This window comes from Ciconia boyciana, chromosome 7 (genome assembly GCF_034638445.1).
Source record: "Ciconia boyciana chromosome 7, ASM3463844v1, whole genome shotgun sequence".
Lineage (NCBI taxonomy): Eukaryota > Metazoa > Chordata > Aves > Ciconiiformes > Ciconiidae > Ciconia > Ciconia boyciana.
The window spans coordinates 29331742-29358748 of NC_132940.1; the positions used below are offsets into that span (position 1 = coordinate 29331742).

Genomic DNA, 27007 nt, shown 5'->3' on the forward strand with positions numbered 1-27007 from the left:
GCACAAACGTGCAGCTTAAATAATCCAGACCTGCTGGGCTCTGCAGCACTTCTGAAGCAACAAAAACAGGGCGGGGGGAAAAAGGTACCAGTGGCTTCAAAAGGAGCAGCTTTAATGGCAGCCCACAGCAGAGCAGAGCTCTCCCGGGGCAGTATGCGACACAGACAACACAGAGTGCCTGCAGCCTGGGGAGGCTAGCTGGGACCGGAGCGGGGCTCTGTCGAGTTGCTTTGAAGAAAGAAGGCAGAGAGCTCGCTCAGTGCTCTGTAACGGTGCGAGATCGAGTTCTTCACTGCCTTGGGCAGTTCAGCGTAGCTGGAAGGGAGAGAAAGCACAAGTCTCAGCAGCAGACGCTACAGCATGTGTCCCCACAGTCACCAAGAGTTCCCCCTCTGCTCGCCATCTCCCCGTTCGACTACAGCGGGGCATCTGTAGTGACACGATGGCAAAGCCAACAACCCCCATCCTGACCCAGGAGTTCCCCATAACCCACCACGTTCAGATCCAGGAGGGTGTTTTCTCCCTGCCACCCTTGCTCGTAAGCAGGTTCCTCTCCACCTCGACCCTGGCCTTCCTTATGTAAAGAGCTGTAGGTAAAACACCACTTACGTCTGGCTGTAGCCATCCGGCTGAAAGCAGGGATCCCAGCCAAAATCTCGAGGGCCTCTGGGCTCCACTATCAGCCCCTGCCATGAGAAAGCAAAAAAGCCCTGTAAGCTGTGGTTTTGCAGCACTTCCCTCGCAGTCGCATTTCAAACACTACAAGCAGCCATAGCTCACACGGTGGTCACCAAAGGCTCGGTACGTGGTGCTGTCCTCGTTCCCAGGACACAAACAAAATTAGCAGTCCCAAACTCAGTGCTCCATCACACTGCCCTATCTATACTGACAGCCCCTTTAGCCCCGCAATTAACAGAGCTAACAACTGCATTCAAATACAGCCCTGCCAGAGGGAGATGAGGGGGCTGAAGAGCCTGAGGTAACATGCAAAGTGTTCAGTATGTACAGCTCAGCGAAAGAGCTGCAGCATTCAGCACCCACCACCCACCAGCTGTGCTCTCCTTCAGCCTGTTCCCAACAAGCTCCAAGGGCATTCAGTGACCCAGGAGCCACTAAAATTGTCCTCAAACAGAGCGAATGCTGTTACAAAATTCACATTACAGCCCTCCTCCCTCAGCGTGTTCCTTTCCCTAGGCACAACACTTACATGAGTCTGGCCTTTGAACAGCTTCACTGGCTCCTCTGGGTTTCCAGTACTGAATGCAAAGGTACAGAGAGCATAGGCAGATTTGTCTTCAAACCCAGCCAGCAGCTTGTACAGGCCTGAGCGACACAGAAAGCATCCCGGCGTTACTGTCTTTCCCTCGGAGCACAACACACCCACCACCTAGAGGCGGATCGAGGGAGCATTCTGGATTCATATCCACAAGGGAGAGGAAGAACTACAGGACGTGACAAAGCTCAGGCACAAGGATGCTTTTGGCTGGCCTCCTATGACTGAAGCCAGCACCTCAGATCTAACACAGCATGAACTGCAGGGCCCTGCTATTAATTTGAGAGTGGAAGCAAAGGAGCACATGGTACCAGAGAGGACTAAAGCCCACTCTGAATTTGCATGATTAACATTCATGCTCATGACACCAGTGTGGGATTTGCAGTCACACTCTTAACTGCGGGATCAAAGGCAGTCACTGTACACCAGTGGAGGTGAGCATTAGTGGAGAGGGGCTTGCACGGAAACCAAAGAGAGCAGTAGGTTTTCCAGGTCACACTGATGACAAACAAGAAGTTCCCACAAGCCCTGCCACCAGCCTGCAGAGGCAGGAGTCTGGGAATCCAGGGATGATGCTGAAGCTGCTGGGGGAAACAACATCCCGTGAAGAAGGGCACAGAACAGGCTCAAGGAGAGAATGCGAAGAGACAGAGCTGGACAGACAGGAAAGGAACCAGCTATGAAATGGGCAGCACGGTGGGTAAGCATGCTTAGCAGAACCAGCACAGGCAGGGATCCATTTCATTTGGAAAGGACAGAGTTACATGCAGAGCAGTAAACACAGGAGGCAGTACCTTCTGGTTTGAGTTTTTCCAGGAACCATTTTCTGAAGGGGAAAAAGAGAAGAAAGATTAATTTTTGCTATTATTTCTCAGAAATACAGGCATTCTTGAGACGTTGTTGCCTATATTTTCTTTGAATCCCTTTTAAAGGTGCTGTCAAAACACCTCATTCTGGACTATTTACCAATAATGACAGACTTAGCTCTTAAACTGAATGGGACACAGTGAAAACAGCAGCAGTGTATTTAATTTACTGCAGTACTGGGGTCTATGTAAATAACCCAGTTCTCACTCGTGAGCACTGACATGCTGAAATACATTTCTCAACTCAACTTGTTCACATCTCACACCTAGTTCTAGTGCCAACTTCATCATAAAGCTTTTATGTCTCTGCTTAGCTCAGCAGAGATAGTTTGGAAGAATTAATCACACAAAGTTAATTCCAGGAGCTAAGGCAGTATTTTATTAGAGGAGTTACACTGTAATGTAATAATCTTGTTATCTGCTGGATTAAAGCAGTCCCTATGGGAACCTACAGGACAATCATCCCAGAGTCCTGCTGAAACGCATGGTGCCTGAACTACACAGAGCCTGCTGTGGGGCCGGGTTCCCAAGCTGGCTGCAAGAGCAGGCACCGTAGATCAGGAGCCAGAGCCAACAATTTGGGTCTGTCTCTCTTGTCCTGCACTGTGACTTACAGCAGGGCTCAAGGAGTTCAAGTCTAGCCCCTGGGGTGCAGGATGAAGCCAAGGACACAGACCAGTAATCACCTCCCTGACCCTATTGCTCCTGGCGTGTGGAGAATCCCCCATGAAGGGGAATTCTCCAGCCTGTGCTCCTAACTCTAGGACACAAAAGGTGAAGCAAGTGCCCTCCTACTTACATGTACGGTCCTGGAAGCCCCCCTAGGGCATTGAAGCACAAGCAGGTATCTTCTACTATAACAGGTCCCTGAACCTACAGCGAAAGCCCAAGAGATGGAAACATTAGACCTAGAGGAAGGCACTGCCTCCAACCCCCCTTTCTTGCTCTATCCTATTCTCACATTTCCATGATAACAGGAACATCACAAAAATCCACCAGCCACGAAAGTTCTTCGCCTCGGAAGCAATCCGTACCAGACCGACACAACTAAACCCATGCTCTCCCCAGGCAGGCCAGAGTGGCTGAAGTGTGGTAGGAAAGATCTCACTTGGAGAAAAACGAGCAGAGCTGAACACCCCCTGCCCTCTTGGGGGGCAGGAACGGTGGGACAAGGAGGGGGAAAAAGCCTGTGTCCTGGAGGCATGCCTGCATTCTCTTTGAGCCTCAATCCTCATTTGATTCTTTTAAGACGCCCATCCCAGAGACAGCTCTGGAAGGTGATCCATCAGAAGCTCCAGCTGACAGAAAACTCAGTGTTCCACAACTGCTGGGACTGGACTATCATGTCCTGAAGGAGCTATCATGTCCTCCTGCTGCTTGAGGGACACAAGAGGCTAGAGGAGCAGCAGCAGGACTGCCTAAACACTGTGTCACCAGTGAGGATTCACCATCAACCAGCATAGGCCAGAAACAGCCGGGTGATGGGAGTGCAGCGAGGCCAGGCCAGGCTCGGATGTGTCCCTGACCTTCCTCAGCGCCGGGTCAGAAGCCCCGACGCCCCCAGCTGCCTCCCGCCCCGCCGGGGCTAGGGTTCCCCGCAGCTCCCGCACGCACACCACCGCTCCGACCGGCGGAAAAGGGGAAGGAGAACGGGAGCGACCTGCCGGGCGGCTTCACGGCACTTCTGCACGGAGATCTCGTCCGGCTCCCCCTGGTACTCCGGCACTGGGGACACAAAGGCCGGCGCTGAGGAGACGGCCAGGCCGGGCCGCGCAGCCGTGTCCCCCCAGGCCCCGCCGCCAACTTACGGTCAATTTTCTTTGCCACCAGCGTGTAGGGAGAGGAGTCCCCGAGGATCTGAGTGACCTGCGGAGGGAAAAGGGAGGGAAACCCGCGCGTCAGGCCCCGGCCCCGGCCCCGGCCCCGGCCCCGGCCCGGCGGCAACCGCCCCCCTCCCACCTCCTCCAGCTTCTTGGCGTTGCCCGTCACGAACACCACGCTCCGCCGGGCCGGCGCCGCCATCCTGACCCCGCGCGGCGCCCGCGCCTACCCGCTGGGGCGCCAATCACCGCGGCGGCCTCCCAGCAACGCCCAGCCAATGGGGAGGGCTTCCGCCGATGCCTGAGAGAGCGGGACTTCCGGTGCGCCGAGGGAAGGCGCTTGCCACTCGCCGGTGCGCAGCGCCGCCCGTGCGCATGCGCGGGGCCGTCCCGGACAGCCTCGCGAGAGGGGCCTGGCGGCGGGCACGGGTCGCCATGGCGGCGGGGCGGCCGCGCAGGCGGGAACACCTCTCGGGGCCCGTCCCTGCCACGGCCACCCCCGCGCTCCCTCCGTGCCTCCTCTCCGCCTCAGGCTCCGCCAGCTGAGGCCCGGCCTACAGCGGGCACCGGCACCTCCAGGGGGGCGGGGGCGGCCCTGTCCCTGCGCCGTCCCCGCCGGCCGCCTCCCTGTTTACTTCCCCAGCGTTTGGCAGCTGCGGCCGGAGGATCCCTCTCCCTATTTTCCCTGAAGTAGAATCACATGTAGTTAGGGGAACTGGGTAGTGAATTGTGCTCCAAGAGCTGCTGCTATTTACTCGCCGACCTCTGGCAAGTCTTTGCACTTTCTGACACCAGATTTCCTACGTGGGAGCGATCAAGTTTCATCTGTCTGAAGGTAGATGCAGGACCAGCTGGTGGCTGTAGCAAAAACATCGGTGGGGAGAGCTGGACTCGGGAGTCAAGAGATGGTCTGTGCTCCCAGTGTGGAGCCCTAGGGGAATGGGTCAGTGAAGCCCAGTGCTCCCCAGCCAAAGGGTGGCAGGGAGCAGCACCCTTGCCAAGCAGCAGGGTCCTGGGAGCTCTCCCACCGCGGTACCCAGCCCTGTGCCTCAGACCCAGCCCCCCAGAAGCTCCTGTTTTGCAAGGGGATGCCCCAGGGGGGACTTCTTCCCTTCTGCTCTGGCCAGCTCTGGGAGCAGGGAGGCCTCTCCCCACCTGCATCAGAGCTGCAGACATCCATCCCTGCAGCCCCCATGCCCTTAGGCGTGGGGACCCCAGGGTCTTGCCACATGGGTCACACCAACAAGCCTGTGAGGAACGCACAACTCCAGCCAAAACATGCCGTTCCCTGTAAGAAAGCAATCGTGGAAAACAGCAGCTAATGAAGAGGTCGGTCTTCTGCACAAAGAGGGAATGGATAAAACAGACCCTATGCTTGGGTGAAGGAATTGTTTTTGTTGTAAAATCGCCTTCATAAGGTCTCCTAAGTGAAAACCAACCCCAAAGCATGCAGACGCTGCTGGAAACAACAAACTTTTCCACTCACTGCAGTTCTCCCTGCCACCAGTCCAGGGTGAAACAGCACAGGCTGCAATGTAAAGACCATGGTATCCCAAAGGAACATAAGGAGGACTGTTCTATAACATACCTAATGATCTTCTCAGCCTGGGGTGGGCGGGGGGGGAAATCTATAAAGTTTGCTCAATAAATTCTATTACTGTGAAGTTACTGACCAGGTTGACTGCTGCTGCTGGTGCCTCTCACAGCCAGAGCTGGTCCCTTGAGAAGGTCTGCGCTCAGGACAACCCCAGCATTCAGTGACTTGAACCTAAAACTGATCAACACCTAATCCTGGCAACCCAGAGAAGTGCGCCAAAGGCTTTGGCCATGGCAGCTTTCCCTGTCCTGCATCTTGAGTATGACCATTTGCACCCCAACCTCCTGGGAGATGCTGTGAAAGCACTCTGGCAGTGCTGTTGAGGAAAGCCAGCTTTTCCAGGGCAAAAACCTGCTGCCTGTGCTCAGCTGCCTGGGGTGGGCCTGGTCCAGTCCCTTTGGTACAGAAGGATGAGTATGAGGCAGGCATAAGACACAAACGGTCCAGGGCCAGGGGCGCTAACCTTGCCACCTCATTTTCTGTGGATCTGGGTCAGCTGGAAAAGCATTTGTGCCTGTCTGAAGCAGCATGCTGCCGGCATGGTGATAACAGCAGCACTTCTCGGGGTGGTATGCCAGTGCCTGCACTGAGGAGAGTTCAACACTACCTGGAAACTCTCCCTAAGGACACGCTGCTGATAGAGATCTGCCGAACCCAGCGAGGACAGGCCTCAGGAGGGTATAGCAGCAGCTCCAAGCAGTAGGGTTGCCATGAAGCCTTCATCCTACCAGCACCCATTTTCCAAGGCGCTCAGCCCAGCTTTAAAGCCAGGCTTTGTCTCTAGTAAGCAACTGCAAAACTAATTTCTCTTGCTCAGGGCAGGTGCCAGCAGGGATCTGAAGTCCTGACGCACTGCTGTGGCACCAAGGTCCTTCTGTGGGTAGCAGCAACAGCAGCAAAGATGGGGCTGGGAAAGAAGGCAAGAGGTACTGGCAGGACTCTCCAGCAGCAGGAGTAAAGCCTGCCCTAGCAGGCAGGCCAGAGCAGGCACAGCAAGGCCATTACACAGGCTTGCAGCACTGTTAACTCACTTTCCAGCTGGTAGGAAAAAGTACCCGATAGCTCAGTGAGACCTGCAGCCCCCTGAAGACAGATGCAGTCCCTCTTCATCCATCCTCTTGTTCCCTTGCAGGTGGAGAGTAGCCAAAGGCATAGGTAGGATGATTTTTGTCCCTTCCACTGGGTGCATGATCTTACTTAAAACCAGGCTACACTTCAGGAGGAAAAACCCAGCTTGGCTTTCTGGTTCCCACCTGGAGTGACCAGGGCCCACAGAGGGGAAAAGCCCTATTTATATTCCAGCTGGGCAAGTGGAGCTTGTAATCACATCCAACCCTCCAGCCTGCTGTGCTCACTTTTAATCCCCTTCTCTGCATAAGGCAGCACCACCACTCAGGTGGAAACTGTGTACAAGGTACTGGGGGCAGGTTCAAAAGAGGAAGCTGGGACATGGCACTGGGAATTCTCTGGGGCACTTTTTCCTCTCTCCAACATTACTTCAGACAAACACTAAGCAGGACAATGCTTCTATTATCAGAAAAGAGACAGCAAAAAGAGAACCAGGAGAGCCTGATCTCAGCTTAGCTAAAGTCCCAGGCTCAGGGCTGGAAGGAATGAGGGTCCCAAAAAATAAAGGGCAGACAGAAATGCCACCAACACCTCAGACCAAGGTTGGAGACAGCCAAAACACAGCAGTCCCACCCATGGATGGAGGAGCTCAGCTCCTGTTTAGTCCAGCACAGGGACCTCTACACCTCCCCGAGCACCCCAGTCCAGGAACAACCCCCACTCCACTGGATCACAGGGACACAAAATGGGCTGGTGTTTGGGACCGCAACCACCATATCAAGGCTCTGAATATGAAATGGGCTTGTTCACCGTGGACTGGTTTCAGGAGAGTTGCCATCCTCCTGCTGTGTCTTTTATATCATTGGGCTAATAGCTGGGCTTTACACACACTTCTTGCTTTTGGTTAAGAAAACACTGAAACAGCCCCCCTCCTAGGGACTCCCAGCAGTGGAGAGCTGTGAATGTCCTCCAGAACACTATGAAGACGTGCAGGAACTCCACATGTACAGTCAAAAATAGGTTTACTGGAATGTCTTTAGTCACAGCTGTAAGCAGCGATACTGAAAACACTGAGCCTGTGCATTCCCAGGGCAGGACCAGAAAGTCTTCTGGATTGTAAAACCTAGTTATTCCTAGTTATTTCTTTTTTTCCTCTTTTTTTTTTTTTAACAAGAGAGAAACAACACCCTCGCAGTTCTCCACAGAAGGGTCAGTTCCCTGTAACATAATAGTATGTTTCTCTTCAGACATTTTTCCCCTCCTTTTATCTGATGAAAGGACAGAGTCCCCTCTGCCTTCCACAACAGTCAGCAGGGAACTGCTCAGACGATATTATTATTAATATTACAACTCAACCATATATACAGATAAACTGTGGTGGCAAGTAGCCAGCTCCAAGCCAGAGACCCAGAATTCCACAAAACAGGCGGTTTGAGAACTGAATCTTCTGTTATAAAAAAAGTTTGACAGCAGGAACAGGTACTTGACCAAAAAAAAGGGTCATTTGGCAGTTCTTAAAATGCTCTGTTAGAACTGGCTACTTGCCGCCGCCTCCTCAATCCTTGGAGAAAAACAACTTCAAAGCTATATACAGATATCTCACTTAAATTACACAGCAGTTTGGTTATCCCAGAGCCAGCTCCACTGAAAGCCTCCAGCTGCCCCATCAGGTATGGTACTTCAGGACTATGGGTACTGGAAAACACAAAGAAACAAGCTCTCAGCCACACACCTTTGCATGCAACATCAATCCCTGCCAGAGATTCCCGCCCCCCGTTTCTGTAGTGACAAACACCAAGCAGCTGCGACAGAAAGTGTGTTTCCAAGCTCAAGCTAATGCAATCTGCTGCCTGCACACATGCTAGACAACATTTCCTGCCACCTTCACCTCTTTCCAGCTTCCCAAAATTAAACCAGATGGGATTTTCCATCAGTCTCTCTCTCTACAACACTCCCACCCTGCTGCCAGCTCTGCCTCTCCTGCCGCAGGCTGCGTGTCAGCAGGACAACAGGCTGCAAGGGTTTTGCCAAAGTAACGAGAACCATTACAGAGCTGCCCCTGGCCATGGTCAGTGGGAGGAAAACCCTCCGGACCCAGTGGCATGGAAGAGCTGTGCTGCCATGCTGGGCTGCTTAGATCCCTGGAGCACATCTTTCTGCAGGCAGAGGGCTTGAATTACTTCTTCCGCCTAGAAGAAATACACTCTGTTTGTTATTACCTGTTTGGTAGGAAAAGCAGCAACATCTCTGCTCTGGGGAGCTTCAGAGAGACCAGGAGGGGCAGAAGGCAGGGGAAGGGACCAACAGCAAAGCCACAACAGCTACTTGCTGAAAATTAAACAGCCTAGCAGCTTTGGGGAAAAGTGTTTGCTGGGAGCAGACCCATTGCAAAATGGTTGATATACGTGGAGAGGCCTTTGGAAGGCATTGCTCTCATCTGAATCTCTTCCATCTACTCCCACCAGCCTCAGGATCGGTCGGTGCCAACCCTGAATCAGTACAATGTTAGCAGGGCAATGTTGGCTTTCTTTGGCAACAGTCAGTAGGACTTGATTTGAGCCTGCTCCTCTGTGTGCATGTTTAAACCTTGCAGAAGAGCAGCATGGAGTGGTCTACAGACACCATTTATGACTGCTTAAGGCAGAGTGGGGCCCGACAGGAGTGGCTCAGGTGCTCTCCACCAGGGACAACAGCACACAGTGTCACTCATGGTGTGGAGTGCCACAAATATTTCAATGCCAGACATGGCTGGGGTGACCTGGAGCTACTCACCAATGATCACGAGCAGGAGAATGACTGCCACCAGCACTATGATCGCCTTCATCTGCAAGGGGAGCACAGAGGCATGTTATGCAGGGTGCCACATGTAGCTGCTTCTACCTGAAAGGAGGCCTTTGCCTTCCAGCATCTTTTCAGCTAGAAAGCAGAGCTTCTTCATCCCCTCCCAGGGGAAGGCAGGTAACCACCCCTCCACAAACCCACCCCTGCCTAGTCCAGTTCTTGCTCACCTTGCAGCCTCGCCACCACATCTGTCTCCGAAGCTGCTTGGCTCTGTTACTAAAAGCTGTTGCATTGTCTGATAAACTTTCTATTGAAGGAAAGAAAAGAGGCGATTCAGTAGCATACGCACAGTCAGAGCATCCACTCATTCCACTGAGTTTTAAGCAATAAACTAAGCATTGGGGGAAAAGACCCAACCACAGCGTGATTCACCAAAGCCACAGCAGATGCCAGTGTGACGCCCTTCGCTAGAGTACACATAGACCTACCGAGTCCCACTGAGCCCCCTTTGTACTGGCTGCCCTCTGAGGACAGGAATTCACTCTGCAAGCCAGCAAGCGGGCAGACAGCTGAAGTGCTCAGGGCTGTTGGGAGACAGACCAATCTACCTTTGCTTGAAGGTCCAACTAGATCACAGCACCCAAATGCCTCCAAACTAACACATCTGCGCAGAGCAGCAGAAGGTGAAGGTGGAAAGAGGAGAATGTCGGCAGAAAGTCAGATCTGCAGCCCAAGGCTGGGAAACACCACTCCCAGGAAGGATAGACATACAAGCCCAGGTCTGTCATTAGGCGCTTTCTGAACTGAAACCAAGTAACGTGGCCCAGCAATGGAGAAGAGATGTGGGGAACAGGCCAGCAGAGCTGCATTTAGCATCGCACCTGATTTATCCTGCAGGTCATCCAGCCGCTCGCCTCTTTCAATCACCTTCGTGATGTTCTCCTGCATAACGTCCATGACTTCATCCACCTGGTTCTGGACACTAGAGCAGAGCAAAGGCAGCATGAGGAGCAGAAACAGGCACCACCAGCTGCATTGCAGCACCAGCCCTTGCTCAGAGTCACCCAGGCTGACGGGGTCCAGGAGCTCACTGACAAAAATCAAAGAGGACAACAGTGGAGGGAGGTTGATGGGTTGCTGAGAAAGCCAGAGGCACAGCATCACCCAGGGTGGGTCTCTGGCAATCCCAGGAAGGGCGAGGGAACACAAGGGGCTCAGAGAGCACTGGGAAGTCAGCAGGAGCAGGGCACCCTCCATAACACCTTTAACACACAAATGCAGTAAGAAAAGGCACTAATTGCTGTTGGTGGGCACCCCTGCTGCAGAAGAGCTCATATCAAAGGGAAAAAAAAACAAAAACTGCACCTTATCTTTCCAGATTTCATAGAACCTCACACTGCACCTTTGCTAAATAACTTGGGGTGAAATCAAAGCAAGGTGCACTCCCCCCCCCTCCAGGAACTGAGCTGCTAAATGAAACCCTCCCTGCCAGCAGCATCAAGAGGACAGTAAAGAAATAGCTGATATGAACTAAACCAACTTATTATAATCCATCTTCTCGCAGGTTACGCAACTCTGTGCATAGTCGCTTCAGTGAACAGTAGCCTAAATCACACCCGCAGGGTTATTATAAATGCATTAATTCACTCCATAAAAAAACCCACATTGGTAAGAGAGAAAAACTCTCCTGGTGGAAAAATACTGCTACATTCTGGTTTGTATTTTGGAGCTAATACACTTTAATTTTCCTGGAGACAGAAATAAGAAATTTTTTGGGGCCCTAGGGAGACAATACATTGTTTTAGACATACCGTTCCCAGAAAGTAAATGGCAACAGCAACGTCTTGGAGGCAACGCTACACACAGGGCAACAAAACAGAAATAGCTCCAGGCCACTCACTCTGCATAGGTATTAGGTTTGACGACTTAGGTTGCATTGATTAAAAACATTTAAGCACTTTAAACATATTGAAATGCATCCAGCACTTCCCAAATATGCAGCATGAATAGGCCACTTCAGCAGCTCTCCACGTTACCAGAAACACACACTTCCTATTAACAGTGCACCACTGGTGTCCCCCAAAGGGAAGAAGGGTTGCCACCACCTCATTGTTTGCACCTGCTTGGCACCCACACTCTCCTGCTCCCCAAATTATCCAGTCACAACATCTTCCTCTTTGGACCCTCTCCTCCCCACTGCCATCTCACAGATGCAGACATTCAAAGACTTTATTTGCCAAATCAGAGTTTTTACAGCAGCACCAGACCCAACTCCACAACTTAGAGAGCCACCATCCAGCACCTAAGCTCAGAGCACTTGGTGAGACAGGACAGCATATCCTCCACCATGGCCCAGGAAGCCAGGGCCAAGGGAGACCCAGAGCAACTTGTCCAAGGCCAGTAAACAGGGCACTGCAGAACCAGAAACAGGGCCCCATCCTAGCCACCATGCCTCTAATTAATTAGAGACATAGGTGCACATTGACCTATTTCTCCTGTCTCCCTACCAGCTACATGCCTTTTGCCGAGCAGACACTTTCGCTGAGACGCAGACACAAGGAGCAGCTGCAACAAGCAATAGTGGTTGCAATGGAAAAGCGCATGCCTTGCTCACATTTACTTATTGTTCCTAAAACAGGTGAGGAAAGTCATTAAAAGAAAAGGCTTTTTGCTCCCCAAAAAGCTCTAGAAAGAGCTCCAGATCTTTGAATATGAAGGAGTTTCCCATCTTAGCATTTCAGGTCGGGCTCTGTAGCACCACTGCACTGCAGCTTCCAGAGCTGGAACAGCCAGGCAACCCCTCTGAAGCCAATTTCTGACTCAACAGCCAGAGCAATGGCACATGCTGGACTCCAGCAGCACACATTAAAAACCTGCTTTATTTAAGATACCACAAGAAAGGAACCTGCCTTCCCTGTGCTGCATCGCAGAGTCCGTGGGAGCAGCATCTCACTGCACCCACCTACACCGTGCAGTGGCAGCTCCTGCCTTCCACATCGACGGCAGCTGCCTGCTAGGAGTTTCTTATCTGGAGGAGAAAGGCATAGATAATCCCCGAATGCCTCTCAGCAGGAACCTGCCCCATGCCCACAAGCCTGTTCTGATCCACCATTTGTTTTACAACGTACAAGGTGAGTGGCAGAGCTGCCACCGTTGGGAAAGCGCAAAAGGTAACATTGAGGACGCAGGCAGATGCTGCCTGGGAAACACGTGGTGGTACCCTGTGGACCAAAGTGTCCACCCCACAGAGGACACGCACAGCCCCGTGGCCCTTGCTTGGGGCAGCGGGTGAGGATGTGAGGAGGAGGCATGCTCTGCGAGGCGTTTTCCTTACCTTGGCACAATGGACAAGTCCCAGCTCAGAGCCACTAGCAACGCTGCTATAGCTTGGGGCGAGAGAGGAAAAGCAGAAACATCTGCTATCCCAGATGAGCCAACTTGGCAAAAACTCTAAGGCCTTAAACATCAGTTTCACAGGCAGAAGACTACATTTGCAGTATGTAAATGTTTCTAAAATCATTTACTGGCTTCAAAATAAAGATATTTCCTCCCACAACAGATTTGTAACCAAGCTATCTTGGTACAACTAACAAGTAGGAGCACGCAAGGTTGCAATGCATCCAGGAATGTGCAGTGCAATGCAATGCCACCTGTATCCCTGCTGGTACAGGTCAGAGCCTGGGGTGCCCCAGAGCAGTCCCAGGGCACCCCAAAGCGTTTGAGGCAGAGTGGGCAGGTATGTAACTTCAGGGTGCTCTGCTGTGTACCAGCATTTGGGAGACGCCTATGGAGCACAGACCCCCACTGCCCAAGTTGCATCTCAGCATCCCACCTCTTTTCACTTGAGCTGCTGGCAAAATGCTCCATGCCTTTGCTACCTGCCCATGGCCTGGGCATGCTGTTAGCCATCCCCCCAAGAGAACAAAACATTTCACAGATGGAGAATGGAGGGACAGAGAAATCAAGGCTTAAACTCTTGCAAATGTTGAGGTGTTTAACTCCCATGGAACACAGACACATTTGAGCACCCCAGTACCTTTGGTATCTAATGTAAAAGAGAACCCTGGAAAAAAAACAGGAAGGAAGAGACTGAGCCAGGGAATTAAACTTTGATCTCCACACAGTGCCTTAACCAGAGCTTAAGCCAGTCCTTGCTTTCTGCTCTCTCCTACTCATCACTGCTGCAAGAGAAGCCCCTCCTGGAGGGGGCTGAAAGATGCCCAGCCTATGCACTAGCCCTGCAGTTTCAGAGCAAATTCAAGAATTCCCACTAGTTTGGCATGCTTGAGGTTGGAAACTCAAGTCGCATCAAGAACAAAATACTTTCTTGTTTTATTTGGCAAGAGAGAATGAATCCTCTAATAAGAAGCGTATTTCCTGCTAGGGAGTTACTGGCTTTTGACACACACGTTTCATGTGCTTCACTCCTGCCAGATTTCCAAGAGAAATAAAGTAGAATAAATACCTGCCAGGAAAGGGAGCAAGACAAAAGCATGAAATGTCTCCCACAACCCTTCTTCTTACTAATGATGGCAAATATGATGCTTTTAACACGGAGAGCAAGTGCACACCATCAAAGCAGCAACAAGAGACCCACCGGTGCTTAGCTTGGTTTAGACTCCTCTTTCTTGTGCTTTGCCTGGTCCAGAGTGGGAGGAATAAGCCTTTCCATTTTGGCCGCACTGGGTTAGCTCCTGAAAAACTCCCTGGGCTGGTCACGGTGTTGGACTAACAACAGTGCTGCATTCTTCAGACGCTGTAAACAGGCCGTGCACACACCGTGGGATGTGCTGCTCAAGGCTGCTTCTTGTCTCCAAGCCGGCTGTTTACAGCCAGCATGACACACTTCTATTTTCCAACCCAGTGATATTAATAGTGCTGTGTATTTTGGTGCAAATTACACCCAAACACCCCTCGTTGTGGCAGTAACCCAGGGAAGAGGGAATAGGACAGAGAGCCAAGCCAGATGGATGGTGCAAAGGCAGGAGGCCAGCACAGCACAGCGCTCCTCGAGGCACGGCTCTCTGCAGAGTGGCTGCCCAGCAGAAAGCCCTGCTGTACTCAACAATGGGGTATCAGCACTGAACCGTGCCACAGATCCCTGGTTTTAAGTTTCTGCTTCATCCCAGCTGTGAGGAAGACAGCAGTCTATGCCTCCCTGAAGCCTTTCAGTCCTTGAAAGGATTATACCCAACAATGACGCCTGACAACATGGTCTCGGTATCACCTTCAAATGAAAGCCTGGACTATGGCTGGGGTCCACTGCACAACCAGCAACCCACAATGAGCAGCCAGGCCCTGGGAAGCTGCTGTCGACTCTTGCCTTCAAACCATTCCCCAAACCCTCCCCCTCCTCAGGACATAACTTGGGGCTTGCAGCCAGACAGAGCCACCAGGGCCGAGCCCCGGGGCCGGGGATGCTGGCCACCCTCAGCAGCACAATGGGAGAACCACAGGGACCGAGACCTGGCTCCTGGGGAACCACAGCAGTGCGCTGAGCCTCATCGCCAGCACAAGCAGGAACCTGAATCCAGCAACACGGTTGCCTGAAAGCAGAAACATCAGTGGTGAAGGAAGTCAAGCAGCGCAGAAAAGGGGGGGATTTTGGTAATGTTTTTTAAAAGATGACCTGTGATGAGAGGCTCCTATTCTAAATAAAATAAATCCAGGTGGAAGATGAATGTCCCACCTTCCCCCGAAAAGGCCCTAAGAGCTCTCATGACACACATTCAGGACTTCTCACAAAGCCTGGAAGCAAAGGCAGAGAAGAGAGATCAACTTTCCCTTACCTGTTCTTTGTAACTTTGGGGAAAAGGATAAAAGCCTGTTAAAAGCTACCTTTCAGCTCCAGCCCACCCCAGGGACAAGGAGGTCTCAGAGGGAGCCTAAGGGACCCCATGCAGCCACTTAATTACCAGGGGAGCATCCACCCCAACCGAGCAGCTGTTGGGACAACAGAGCCTGAAATTCCAGACCTATCAGGACTAAATACAGTACGGAGGGGACTGTGATGCTTCCTCCTCCCACTATTTGTGGCTCTAACACATCTCTTTCCCCTACAAGGTTTGCAGTGTTCCCCACCATCTCTTTCTGCAGCTGAGCCAGCCTTGAGGGTCTCTGTTGCCAAGCTCTCCACCCTGACCCAAGCCCCTTCGCTGCCAAGGACAAATAGGAAAAGTTTCCAGTCTTGCCCCTCACATTCAACATGTTCCACACCTTTGCTCCCATGATTCCATCACTTTTTCCTCTACCCAATCCTCCATCCAGTTTCCTTCTACGCCTATCTTCACACCTCATTCCTTCAGCCCCGTATAGCTACAGTCTCTCTAGCTTTGCCCAGCTACGCCTCAGCTCTCCAAATGCACAAATTCCTCCTTAAAATGTCTTTTCCTTACAGTGTTTCAGCAGCAACTCAACGCTCCTTTTCCTCCTCTGTTGAAACAAGAAAGGACTGCATCATTACAACACCAGGCATCAATCCATCCAGCACAAAGGCTGGTCTGATCAGAAACTTAATAATAAGCTCCATGACAAGGAGTGACAACTGCACCCTGTAAGTGCTTATTAAACAATGCAATCAACATTGATGAGAGCACAAAATAGACACTATTTTATAATAGATGCTCTAGATACTAGACAGATGTAGCCTCTTGCTACACCGAGGGACATATTCCATACCAGGTATACTAGACAGGCAATCTCTGGCAACAGGCAAGGCTCACATGTGTTGGGCATTAGTCACATCACACCTATGAACCCACCAGCTCCTGGGTGAATTCTTCTTTCATTTTTCTTCCCCTTCACAGCTGCAGTGCTATCCTCTATCTAAGCCACTGCTCCCTTCTGCCTGGCGGTGGGAAGAGAAGAGCTCCCATTTTCCCCCGCCATGCAGGGAAGGCAGAAGACACTCTGTAATTCCCTTTCAGAAGAGGAGGACAAAGGGGTAGATGTCAGCCCCTCTCCACCTTTTTATGGGGGCAGGACCCCACTCATCAAACCAATTCTCATCCTTCTCATTCACTCCAGATCAGCTTGGCCCTGCCCTAGAAGGCAGGCTTTATCCACACTGGCTTACTCTAAGGACCAGTGCACCTCTACCAACAGCATCCTCACACCCTGGAGGGAACAGACCCCCTGAAAACTCAGGGTGCAGTGACTGACCCGCTGCCTCTTGTGTAACTCAAGTGCACTTCGCCCCTCAAGGTAACGTGGCAAGCGGGCACACAAGCAAGCACTGCCTAACGCTGACGTTGGCAATGAGTCATCTCAGAGCTGCACTGGCTTCTTCCCGGCATGAAAAAAATCCCTAACGAAGAGCAACACTCAGGCTGCACACAAGACAACCCAGTCTGAATAATGCCTGGTCATCAGTCCCCGCACAGATCTGTTCTGGCTCCGTGGAGGTCAGCAAAGGAAACAGTGCAACGCAAACCAGGGGTCTGTGAATATCCATCCCCTCACCATTAAGTACCACCATCGCATCCCTCATAGGAAAGGGCAGGACAAACTGGAGCCCAGAACAAGCATCATGCAGGAAATGACTCGATGGGAGAAGGATCCAGAGTGTTCACTCCGTCCTTCTTGCCCTAATACAGTCAATTATCTTCCTCCAGCTGTAATGGTTTCCTGTTTGTCCAACTGCTTTGACCCACTGAGTCACTGCTCATCTCCAGGTCACCTATATCAGGCTTTTATCTGGAGAAAAGGAGGCCAGAGGACCAGCCACTGCCCAAAAAACACAGTCCTGGTGTGCTCCTGACCACTTGCTTTCTTGAAACACTGAGGAGCAAGTTACAGGATGAAGAAAAAAGCAACGAAACAATAAAAAAAGGTGCTAGGGAAGGTTAAAATTCAGGGTTAATGCTCTAGAAAAAGAGCCTCATAAAAGCATGGAACAGGTCATCACCAGACCACAGCAAGGGCTTTAGAAACTCCACTAAGCTACTGTGATACAATCCTATCCCTTCGCCTCTGTCAACGCACAATTTCTTGATACCTTGAATCAAATTTGAGATTTCCCTTAGCTCTGGACATGTAGGATAGGCAATGTCAATTAGAAGAAAGCAAGCACAAGCCATGTTCATATTCAGAACTACACAGAAATACTCCAGTAAGACAGCAGCAGGAGCTCGCTGTGCCAGAATAAAATATTATCTGTGTGACACTGAGGAACAACAACTTACTGTCTGATCTTGTCATTCCTGGGTCCAAATCTTGGTCCAGAAGGCCCTCTCCTGCAGGCAGAAAAGAAGGCAATCAGGATGGAAGATACAACAAAAACATGTCTTTAAACCAAAGACTCAAAGACAGAACCCGTGCCTTGTGGATGGAGGATTGTTCTCATGCCTCCCATCAGTCCCTCCCATGTCTTAGGATATGTGGGACACCCCACTCTTATACAGGTCACACCTATTAAGTCTTAATTTGCGCTCGATGCCAAGGCTCCAGGAGATCATCTCAAAGGAATCAAAGGTTTTGATTCCCAAGCCCCCACCTATGTGGCAGGGACCAGCTTTTGGTGTTCAACACCTGCAGTCTCAGAGACATAGGCAGTTAAGACATCGCATTCCCTACAGCAGATGTTCAGAAACTCACAAGAAAAAGTCTTCCTCTTCATCCGAATCTTCCTCCAACAGGTTCCTCTGCAAACACAGGAAAAAACCAAGCCACCTCATCAATACGTAACCACCATTTCACATGGACATTTCCAGACCTTAGGATGCAGTCAGCATCCTCCAACTGCAGGTTTCACACGAGCCCTCCTTTGGAGAGCATCAATGGTACTGTTTAGGTGTCTGGAGTTGTGCTGTTTCTCTCTGCTTGTGATCAGAGGCCAAGCTGGACATCTCTGTGCTGCTATTATCACCTTGGCAGTGTTTGCTAGCTCCATACAGCACAGACCGATGCACAGCTCTGCAGCTCTGACTTGGGACAACTCACACCTCTGCCACTGAGCCAAACGGGATTTGCGTCGATGGCCAGTTGCCTGCACAGGTTCACATCCCGATTCTGGGCATCAGTACAACTCCCTATGACACAGAAGCAACCAGTGCATCAGCACATTGAGCCCTGCCTTGGAAAGCACCAGGGAGAGCCCTTGCACAGGCCAGCTGTGGAAGGAAGGCCCTCTCTGCTCAAGGGACAATCCCCAGCGCTGCACTCAGTCAACGGCAGCTGCTCAAAAAATGTTCGCATCGCCTACAGCCACCCTGGGGTATCCCATCCATGTGGGAAGTCAGATCCTCTCCTGATTTGGAGGATGTGGTTTCTCCAGCCATCTGATGGCAGCAGGTGTAAGAAGGAATCATGCTGGACTCCCTGCACGGCACATCTGGAGGGGTCGGCCCTTCCAAACCCCCGACTCAGGCAAAGGCTATGGCCGAGCTGGAAAGCAGAGAGGTCTGGTAGCTCCTCTGGCTTTGTGCCAAAAGGCTCCTCCTGGGCTCAAATTTGCTGTTTCACTACACCCCATCAGATGATCCAAAGGCTGATTTTTAAGAGCAACCCCACAATCCCATTTAAGCCTGAAAGTTTCGGACAAAGATGTTGCTAGAATTCACTTCTCATATCAGGGCAGCACAAGTTTTCCAATCAAGCTGAGGGCTCCCAGTAACATCTACTTTGGGTCAAAAATAATCAAGAGGGGGAAATGGCACGCTGAACGTGTGGACACATCGGATGGTCCTTATGGTACCAACAGCTGCTGCTTCCCCTGTGCATAAATTCAGGCTCCCACCTGCAAGCGCAGTGCTCTTATTTTGAGGCTTACCTACATTTCCATCCTTGTCACATTTGCTCAATCAACTTAAGCAACCTGCGAGACCACGCAATAGTTTCAGCCATCGCCTCCCTCAAGGGATGAGCAAAGCACTCTTGGCAACACAGGATCCTCGTCTCACTGACAGCTATCGTGAGTTGCAGCAGCATTTTAGACTACAGTCTAAACTCAGTTTTAGTGCAGTATGACCCCAGGACAAACACATCAGGTTAAATCCACTTTGTCTAAAACAGACAACTGAACCACTTTGACCCATATTCAAAGTCTGAAACGTCAGGGCAACAGGAGAAAAATTCAGCTGTAAAGCGCAGGGTAACTTCACACGAGTCCTTCAGCCAGCTACGTGGGAAGAGCCGCGATGTGCCCAGGCCGAGCTCTGCAGAGAGGCAGGAGACTGGAGCACACCGGGATCTGACGGCCATCAATGCAGCCTAAAGGAACTGAAACAAGTTCTCAAAACAGCTGTATCTCCTAACGGGGTTTGTTTTAAAATACACAGATAAGGTTTGCTGCACAGACAGTCCCCTCACTACCTAAATGTCGCTATCAACAGCGATCCGGCCTCTGGGCCCCGCGGCCGAGGGCTGCGGCAGCAGGAGCCCCTTCGGCAAAGGGAGCTGTAACTTACCTTGCACCGGCCCGGCGGCTAACGGCACGGGGCGATGCCGGGGGCCTCGGGGTCCCCAAGGCCTGTTAACACCAACCCGCCTGCCGTGGGCACCTTACCCCGAGCACCCCAATGTAAGCAACAGCCCGCTACGGCACCGTCACAGCCACCGGCACCGGAGGGATAAGCTGGTCCCCCGCCCCGCCGGCACTCACCCGCTCGCTCTTCACCGAGCCCGTCACCTCGTCGTCGTTCAGGTGCCGCTTGAATTTCGGAGGCATGGTCTGTGCCTGCGGGAGAGGCGGCTTCGTGCCCGGGAGGAGACGCCTGGAGGGGAGGCGCAGGGAGCGGCCGGGTCACCGCGCTGCCCGGCGCCCCAGCCGCGCGTACCCCGGCCGCCCCTCGCCGGGGCCCGGGAGGACCGCCCGGCGGGTGGCGGGGTCCCGCGGGCGGCCGGGGAGCGCCCGCACCGGCGGGGGGAAAGGACGAAATGGCCCCGGGACGGGGAGATGCAACGGCCCCAGGGGAAGGGGGATGCAAGGGCAGCCGGTACCCGGGACCCGCGCTTTCGCCCTGCCCCGCCGTTCCAGTCCAGCCCTCCGGTGCCCCGGGGGCCACTAGCGAGCAGAGCCGGTGCCCAGACAGAGGCACCCCACCCCCGCGGCGGCGGACAGTCGTCGCCGTCGCCGTCGCCGCCCCCCCCCGCTCTGCCCCGCTCACCGGGCTCCGCTCCGGGCCGGGCCGGCGGGAAATGGCCGGTGCAGCGGCAGCGAGTCAGCTGTCCCATCGACCGCCTCGGCGCTCCGCCCGCCGCGCCGAGCGCCGAGCTATCGATGCCGGGGCGGGGAAAGGGCGGTGCCGGGGGCGGGGCGGGGCGCGGCGGAGCGCGGAGCTGGGAGCCGGCGGGAGCGGCCGGGGAGGCGGGGGCGGGGGCGGGGCCGGGGCGGCCGCAGCCCGGGACCACGCTGCCCTGGGAGCCCGGCGGCTGGCGGCGCTCCCGGCTCGGCCCCGCGCGACGCCTCCCTGCCAGCAGCGGGGGGGTTCGGCCGCCTCGGCCCCCGGCATCGCCCCTGGCACACGGCCCCGGCAGCGAAGCCGTTGGCGGCGGCCGCAGGCTGCCGGAGCCCGGCCAGCGGCCTCGGGGAGGCCGGGGCGGGGGCGGCGGGGGGGAGGGGGGGGTTAGCGCCGGCTGCCGCTGGGCGAAAGCCGCCGCCGCCGCAGGCATCTGGAAGGTTCCGGCTCGCCCGTCCCCCCGCCGCACTGACCCTCTCCTCGCCGCCCTCCCGCCCTATAAATGCCGGCGGCAGCGCCCGGCGTGCGGCGGAGCGGAGGCGCCGAGGGCACGGGGCCATGCTGGGGGGCTGGCTGCTGCTCTGGGGGGGCCTGGCCCTGGGTTGCCGGGGCGAGACGGCCTTTCTCCGGCGTGCCGATGACGGCGCCGGGCGCTGCACCTACTCCTTCACGGTGGCCAGCCCCGTCGAGGCCGCCTGCCCCGATGCCGGCGGCATGCCGGAGCTGCGGGCCGAGCTGGCCGCCCTCGCCGCCCGCCTGAGCCGGCTGGAGAGCCGGGAGCGGGGCGCGGGGGGCTCGGGGCCGCGAGGGGCCGAGGCGGGGGGGCCGCGGGACGCCCAGCAAGCAGCCCCGGCCGCTCGCCTGGAGGCCGCCTACGGCGAGCTGCTGCGGGCCAAGTCCCGGCTGGAGGAGGAGAAGGGGCGGCTGGAGCGGGAGAAAGAGGAGCTGGGGAGGCGGCTGGAGAGCAGCGCCCAGGAGATCACCCGGCTGCGGGCCACCCGCTGCCCCCCCGGCGGAGAGGGGCCCGGCCGCGACGCCCTGCGTGCCCCCGGCAAAGGTAAGTGCCGGGGCCGGGACCCGCTGTGCATCCCCGCCAGGGCCTTTTCCCCGGGCGCTGGTCAAGTCCCTTTGCTGCCCCCCGCACGGTGCACCCATTGCTGCCCCCCACTCTTGGGGACCCTGGCGAGGCGCTCACCCGCTGCAGGGCTCAGCCCTACCGGGAGGTCACAACCTAAATCAGGGCTGGCAGCCGGAGCCCTCCTCCCCCCATCGTCTGCCTCACAGCAGAGGGGGGACGCAGGGGACCGCGCTAATCCGGGGGGATTAGGAGTTTCCCCCAAGGAGCATTAAACCCCACACCTGGGGAGCAACAGCGTCAGTGGCTGCGGAGCGGGGTCCCCATCAGCGGCTCACAGATGTGCCCCGCTGCAGTGGGAGGGGGCACTGGGCTCCCGAATGAGGCGCTGGCGTTTCGGGGGGCAATGGTCCAGCGTGGAGCCCCCCGAGGGCGGCGAGGGTAGGCACGGCAGTGAGGGAGGCTGGCTCAGCCCCTGCTCACCCTGTGCCTGGCCCCACCGCAGCACCCCGCTGGGACCCGCAGCCCCTCGCCTACCAGGAGCTGCAGTCGGAGAGGACGGAGGTTCCCGCATCCCAGCTGCTGGAGGAGACCGTGCTCAGCCGCCCAGGGAGCGAGGACTCGGGTACTGCCACTGGCACAGCCGGCCGGCCCCATGGTCCGCTGCTCACAAATACCGCTTGGCCCTCCCAAGGGGCTTGCCGGGTGCCACTGCTGCCGAGCAATAATCCCTTTTTCTCTCCCCTCCTGTCCCCGAGCAGGCTGCGGCAAGCTGGTGTGGGTGGGGGAGCCTGTCGTCTTCGGCCGGGCAGAGTCCATCACCGGCAAGTACGGCGTGTGGATGAAGGACCCCGAGCCCGTGCCCCCCTTCACGCGGGAGACCACCTGGCGTGTGGACACAGTGGGCACGGAGGTCCGCCAGCTCTTCCAGTACGAGGCAGCTGAGCAGCTGGCCCAGGGCTACCCCGCCAAGGTGCACATCCTGCCGCGGCCCCTGGAGAGCACAGGGGCCGTCGTCTACCGCGGCGGGCTCTTCTTCCAGCCACGCCGCTCCCGTGCCGTGGCCCGCTACGACCTGCGGGGAGAGGCTGTCACAGCCGAGAGAGAGATTCCCGGCGCCGGCTACCATGGGCAGTACCCCTATTCCTGGGGGGGCTACACTGATATTGACCTGGCGGTGGATGAGACGGGGCTCTGGGTGATCTACAGCACCGAGAAGGCCAGGGGGGCGATTGTCCTCTCCAAGCTGGACCCCGAGACACTGGAGATCCAGCGAACCTGGGAGACCAACATCCGCAAGCGAGGGGTGGCCAACTCCTTTGTCATCTGCGGCACCCTGTACACCGTCAGCAGCTACTCGGCGCCCAACGCCACCATCAACTTCGCCTACGACACGGCCACCAGCACCAGCCGGGCCCTCAGCATTCCCTTCGAGAACCGCTTCCGCTACCTCAGCATGGTGGACTACAACCCCGCAGAGAGGCAGCTCTTCGCCTGGGACAGCTTCAACATGGTCACCTACCCTGTCCGCCTCTCCCGGCCATGAGCTGGGGCTGGGGACGTGCTGGCTCAGCCCCTGCGACCCCCTCACACATCTCGGCACCCCGCTTCGCTCCCCAGCTCCCCCCGGCGTGGCCGGGAGTGCCGGCTTAGACAGCTCCGGGCGATGGTGGGGGCCACACACTGACCAGCCACGCCACAATGGGGCCACCAACATCCCTGCTGGCACCTCCGGCAACATCCCATCGTGCTTGAATACAGTGGAGGGAAATTGTTTCTCTGGAGCCTGGTCAAGCCAGCGAAATGCCTCTCCCTGGCCTCTGCAGGTTTTGGATGGGCCACAGCAGCACGCAGCCCTGAGCCACTCCAGCATCCTCCAGGAGCTCCTAGCCCAGCCACCCCAAATTTGGAGCAGGGAGGGCTCAGGCGTATCAAAGGCCAGGCACGGCAGGTGGTGGAGGTGGGGAGAGGCTGCCCAGGAGGGTCCCACCTAAAAATAAATTCTTTCCCTGGTTGCAAGCAGCAATCCCCTCCACGGGGCTGGGGTTCATGTTTCCAGGCTCCAGCTGAGCAGGAGCACCACTGCTGCCACCCAGACCCCTCCCGGCAGCAGCAGCTTTGTAGAGGCCTCCCCAGCTCAGGCCAGCCTCGCTGAGGAGAGCAGTGTTTGCCCACCAACAGCAGCCCCGCAGAGCCAAGCGCCCCTGCTGCAAGCCCTGCTACATCCAATGCTGCCAGTGCCCAGGGGCATCCCGGAGCTCAGCCACCTCCAGAAATCATCCAGCAGGATAAAAAACAGCGGGGAATATGGACACTCATTGCACAAGCCTTGTTTTATTGGGAAAAAAAAAAGAAGCCAAGAGAGCAGTAGTGAGGAGGGCTGGCAGACCATCCCGCAGCCGAGCAGCCCCTTGGTGCGCCCAGCCCTTCTTGGCCACGTGCTTCGGCTTTTTAGCCATGCCCGGCCGCCAGCACGGCAGCTACGGCCCCACCTGACCAGCAGCGCTCCCCAGGCTGGGCCAAAACACGCCATTTTAACTATTTATTGTAGAAAGTTTGTAGGAGGCTTTTTTCTTCTTCCCTCTGCCCCGGCGTTCAGGGCAGGATGGGGCAGCAGTAGCCGCATCCCCCGGGGGATGTGCAGGGTCCCGGCCCAATAAACGTTGCCCACTGCCGCTGCCTTGCACCTCGTCTTTCCGAGCCTGGGCTTTCCTGGGGGTTTGGTGGGCTGGAGCCTGGAGGGGGTGTGAAGCACTGGTGCCCCCCTTGATGCACTGACAGGCTGAAGGTGCTGGGGAGGGAGCTGTAATGGCTTTGGCCAAGAAAATGCCACATGTGGGAGGGGGCTGCTGGCAGGGCCAACCCCAGGAGCACCTTTATTTAGCATGAAGAGGGCTTGCGACATGCCCACAACATTGAATCAGAAAAAAAGTCAAAGCTTCAGCGCTAAACCCCAGAGATTTGCCAAATGGGACAGGTTAATGAGCTCCAGGTGGCAGGGCTGCAGGTTGGGCTGGCTGGTGCTGGGGGGGCAGCCTGGGGTGGGAGGGATGGGGGGGATGGAGGCAGCCCCCACTTTGCTGCTGCAGTGCTGGGGTGTTTGGCTGCTCACCGAGGAAACCACCTGGAGCCGGGAGGCCATGGGACTGGGCGCCAGCTCAGAACTGACCCTGTTCTAGAAGGGCAGGAGACCTGTTCTAGAAGGGGGTGCCTGCTGCAGGAAGCACATGCTCCCCCACAGTGAGGACTGCCCCGGTGAGGGGAACTGGGGAAAGGCCCTGCCAGACCACCGGGACAGGCCGGGGAGGGTGTGGGATGGGACACATCCCATGGAGGAGCAACCTGGGGCTGCAGGGTGGGTGGCGGGTGGGACCCCAGCACGTCGAGGTAGGAGGCCAAAAGACCCTTTCTCGCTCCCCGGCAGGCCCAGTGTGGGGCCGGGATGCTCACCGTGAGCCAGGGTGAGCGAAGGCATCCCCCCAGCTAGTGATGCACCCATGGGTGCAGCCCAACGGCCCCGCAGCCCCCCGCGCCTGCTCTGTTTGCACCACAGTAGGACTTTTGCCCCTCGGCTGCCAGGCCTGTCCCAGGTTGATCGGCGACACATCCCCCCCTCGCCCTCAGCCACGCCATCTTCTCCAGGGCCAGGGGCTCCTCGCTGCCCCAGGGCTGCGTCACCCACACGCTGCAGTGGGTTGCGCGCTGCACCCTGGTCCTCGTGGGGTGCCACAAGCTGTGCCCCGGGGTGACGCCTTCCCCACCCTCCTGATGGGGGGCAGCAGTGACCCCGCCATCGCTCACAGCCCCATGCCCACCGTACAAGGAAGAGGAGGAGGCAGGTCTGCGCTGAGCTGGGTGCCCTGGTCCTGCTGCAGGGAGAGGGTACCCGCTACAACTGACCACCGCTGCTGGCAATAAATTCGTGTTGCATTACAGGCTCTCCTGGCCTCAGAAAACATGGGTGTGTAGCCCTGCCCCGGGGAGCAGGCTCAGTCCCGCAGCGTCTATCTGTCCTGCTGCAAAAACCCACCAGGGAAGGGCAGTTGTCTGGGCCCTGGTGCAGATTAATAAGGCAAACGCCAGGGCAAGAGGCAGGGCTGTGCAGCTGGGGTGAAGGCAGCTATGGAGGTCACCCAGGAGCAGGCAGGGCACCGCCACGCACCCGGCCGGGGCTGGGAAGAGGGCGGCAGGCAGCCCCCGCCTGCACAGCGCTGACCCGGCCCAGCCAGCACGGCCAAAACCTGCCACTGAGGATGGGAAAACGGCATTTGTGTCCCAAAACAGGAGGGGAGGCTGGAGCCCTCCTTTGTCCCGCAGCTCCTCGGAGGCCCGGGCTGAGCCCCAGCATGAAAGCGAGGGTTGTCCAGGGGTCCCCGGGGAGCAGCAGCGCCAACGGCTTCTCAGTGAGCGGAGACACCAAAGGCAGACAGCCCCAGCCCTTCCCACCTCCCTGCTCCCTGCCAGCACCGGGAGCTTTTCAGGCTGGGAAGTCCATCACTTAATTGACTAAAAAAAAAAAAACGAAGCCAAGCCAATGTACACAGGATTTCCAGAAAGCTGGGCTGGAGCTGAACAGCGCTGAACACACAGCTTTACTTAACAGGCTTTGCAAAACAAGCCCGCAGGGTCCCGCCCCTCCCACGTCCCAGCAAGAAGCCAGCCTGAGCCAAGGGGGGTTGCTGGAGCTGGCCCCAGTCACATTAACCCCCTTCTGCTCTTGCCTTGAGAAAAAGTCATGGTCTTTTTGCAGACTGAACATTACTGAGGAAAAAAAAAAAAGTGAATTCCCCAAACAAAATAGTTCTCTAATTTATGGGAGGCTCAGCACAATTATTTGTGATGACTGGAGTCCTAGAAAAGAGATTACACACCAAATCCCACTCAAATTAAAAAAGCAAGACCTATTCCAGCGTAAAAGGCCAGGAGCAAGTTATCTGGTTAAATGTCATAAAAATATTCAATGAACCGGGGTCAGTGACTGAAAGCTCAAACTGGCCTCAAAGGCAGCCAGGGTGGTTGGGAGCTGTTTTGGGGAGGCACACATCAAAATCGGGTTACTGAGCTGCACTAAATGCTCAAGCATTCACTTTTAATTAAGTATCTGCAGAAATATTATGCTGATTCTGCTCAGTGCAAGAAATAGCCAAAAGCTTGGTATATTGCCACTGCTGACTGTGGGAAATTCGTCTGACTTTTCTAGTGGCTTTGCTGGAGAATTTAAGATAATTCTTTCAGCAGCATTTCCTTAAAAACAGAATAGTCCAGTGAACCATTTCCCACTTTTAGGGGATCCTTCCAAGATGAACCCAGAAGACAGCCTCAAACCAGGGAAACATCAACTCAATTACCA

At 55.4% G+C, this 27007-nt stretch overlaps 3 protein-coding genes across 5 annotated transcripts; 1 reads left to right on the top strand and 2 right to left on the bottom strand.

Moving 5' to 3' along the window:
• Positions 1–95: 95 nt before the first annotated feature.
• ITPA (inosine triphosphatase) lies at positions 96–4252 on the bottom strand. Of its 2 annotated transcripts, XM_072867257.1 has the most exons (8): positions 4099–4252; positions 3948–4005; positions 3800–3864; positions 2939–3012; positions 2068–2099; positions 1208–1323; positions 610–686; positions 96–315 (listed from the first exon to the last, which is right to left on the bottom strand). In XM_072867257.1, exons 1-8 carry the CDS (start codon positions 4159–4161, stop codon positions 195–197), a joined length of 606 nt encoding a protein of 201 aa, XP_072723358.1. In that variant the 5' UTR covers positions 4162–4252; the 3' UTR covers positions 96–194. The 2 variants fall into 2 exon arrangements, with proteins under 2 accessions (XP_072723358.1, XP_072723359.1); XM_072867258.1 differs by lacking the exons at positions 3800–3864; positions 3948–4005 and having other exon boundaries at positions 4099–4205.
• A 3026-nt stretch (positions 4253–7278) lies between these two features.
• VAMP4 (vesicle associated membrane protein 4) lies at positions 7279–20616 on the bottom strand. 2 transcript variants are annotated; one of them, XM_072868343.1, is made up of 8 exons: positions 20511–20616; positions 20006–20117; positions 18001–18047; positions 17589–17639; positions 10287–10495; positions 9633–9712; positions 9397–9448; positions 7279–8319 (listed from the first exon to the last, which is right to left on the bottom strand). In XM_072868343.1, exons 2-8 carry the CDS (start codon positions 20069–20071, stop codon positions 8291–8293), a joined length of 534 nt encoding a protein of 177 aa, XP_072724444.1. In that variant the 5' UTR covers positions 20072–20117; positions 20511–20616; the 3' UTR covers positions 7279–8290. The 2 variants fall into 2 exon arrangements, with proteins under 2 accessions (XP_072724444.1, XP_072724445.1); XM_072868344.1 differs by having other exon boundaries at positions 7594–8319; positions 10287–10387.
• A 119-nt stretch (positions 20617–20735) lies between these two features.
• On the top strand, positions 20736–24332 carry MYOC (myocilin). The gene is made up of 3 exons (XM_072867938.1): positions 20736–21639; positions 22163–22282; positions 22419–24332. The coding sequence occupies exons 1-3, from the start codon at positions 21141–21143 to the stop codon at positions 23201–23203; spliced, it is 1404 nt and encodes a 467-aa protein (XP_072724039.1). The 5' UTR covers positions 20736–21140; the 3' UTR covers positions 23204–24332.
• Positions 24333–27007: the final 2675 nt, after the last annotated feature.

Coding starts and splice junctions, on each gene's coding strand:
- ITPA (XM_072867257.1), bottom strand. CDS start 4,161: ATGGCGGCGCCGGCCCGGCGGAGCGTGGTGTTCGTGACGGGCAACGCC. Junction 3,865..3,947: donor GGTGGCAAAGAAAATTGACC/GTAAGTTGGCGG, acceptor TTGTGTCCCCAG/TGCCGGAGTACCAGGGGGAG. Junction 1,324..2,067: donor GGAAAAACTCAAACCAGAAG/GTACTGCCTCCT, acceptor TGTGTCGCTCAG/GCCTGTACAAGCTGCTGGCT.
- VAMP4 (XM_072868343.1), bottom strand. CDS start 20,071: ATGCCTCCGAAATTCAAGCGGCACCTGAACGACGACGAGGTGACGGGC. Junction 9,713..10,286: donor TGACCTGCAGGATAAATCAG/GTGCGATGCTAA, acceptor TTCCTTCAATAG/AAAGTTTATCAGACAATGCA. Junction 9,449..9,632: donor TGTGGTGGCGAGGCTGCAAG/GTGAGCAAGAAC, acceptor CTCCCCTTGCAG/ATGAAGGCGATCATAGTGCT.
- MYOC (XM_072867938.1), top strand. CDS start 21,141: ATGCTGGGGGGCTGGCTGCTGCTCTGGGGGGGCCTGGCCCTGGGTTGC. Junction 21,640..22,162: donor CCTGCGTGCCCCCGGCAAAG/GTAAGTGCCGGG, acceptor GCCCCACCGCAG/CACCCCGCTGGGACCCGCAG. Junction 22,283..22,418: donor CCCAGGGAGCGAGGACTCGG/GTACTGCCACTG, acceptor GTCCCCGAGCAG/GCTGCGGCAAGCTGGTGTGG.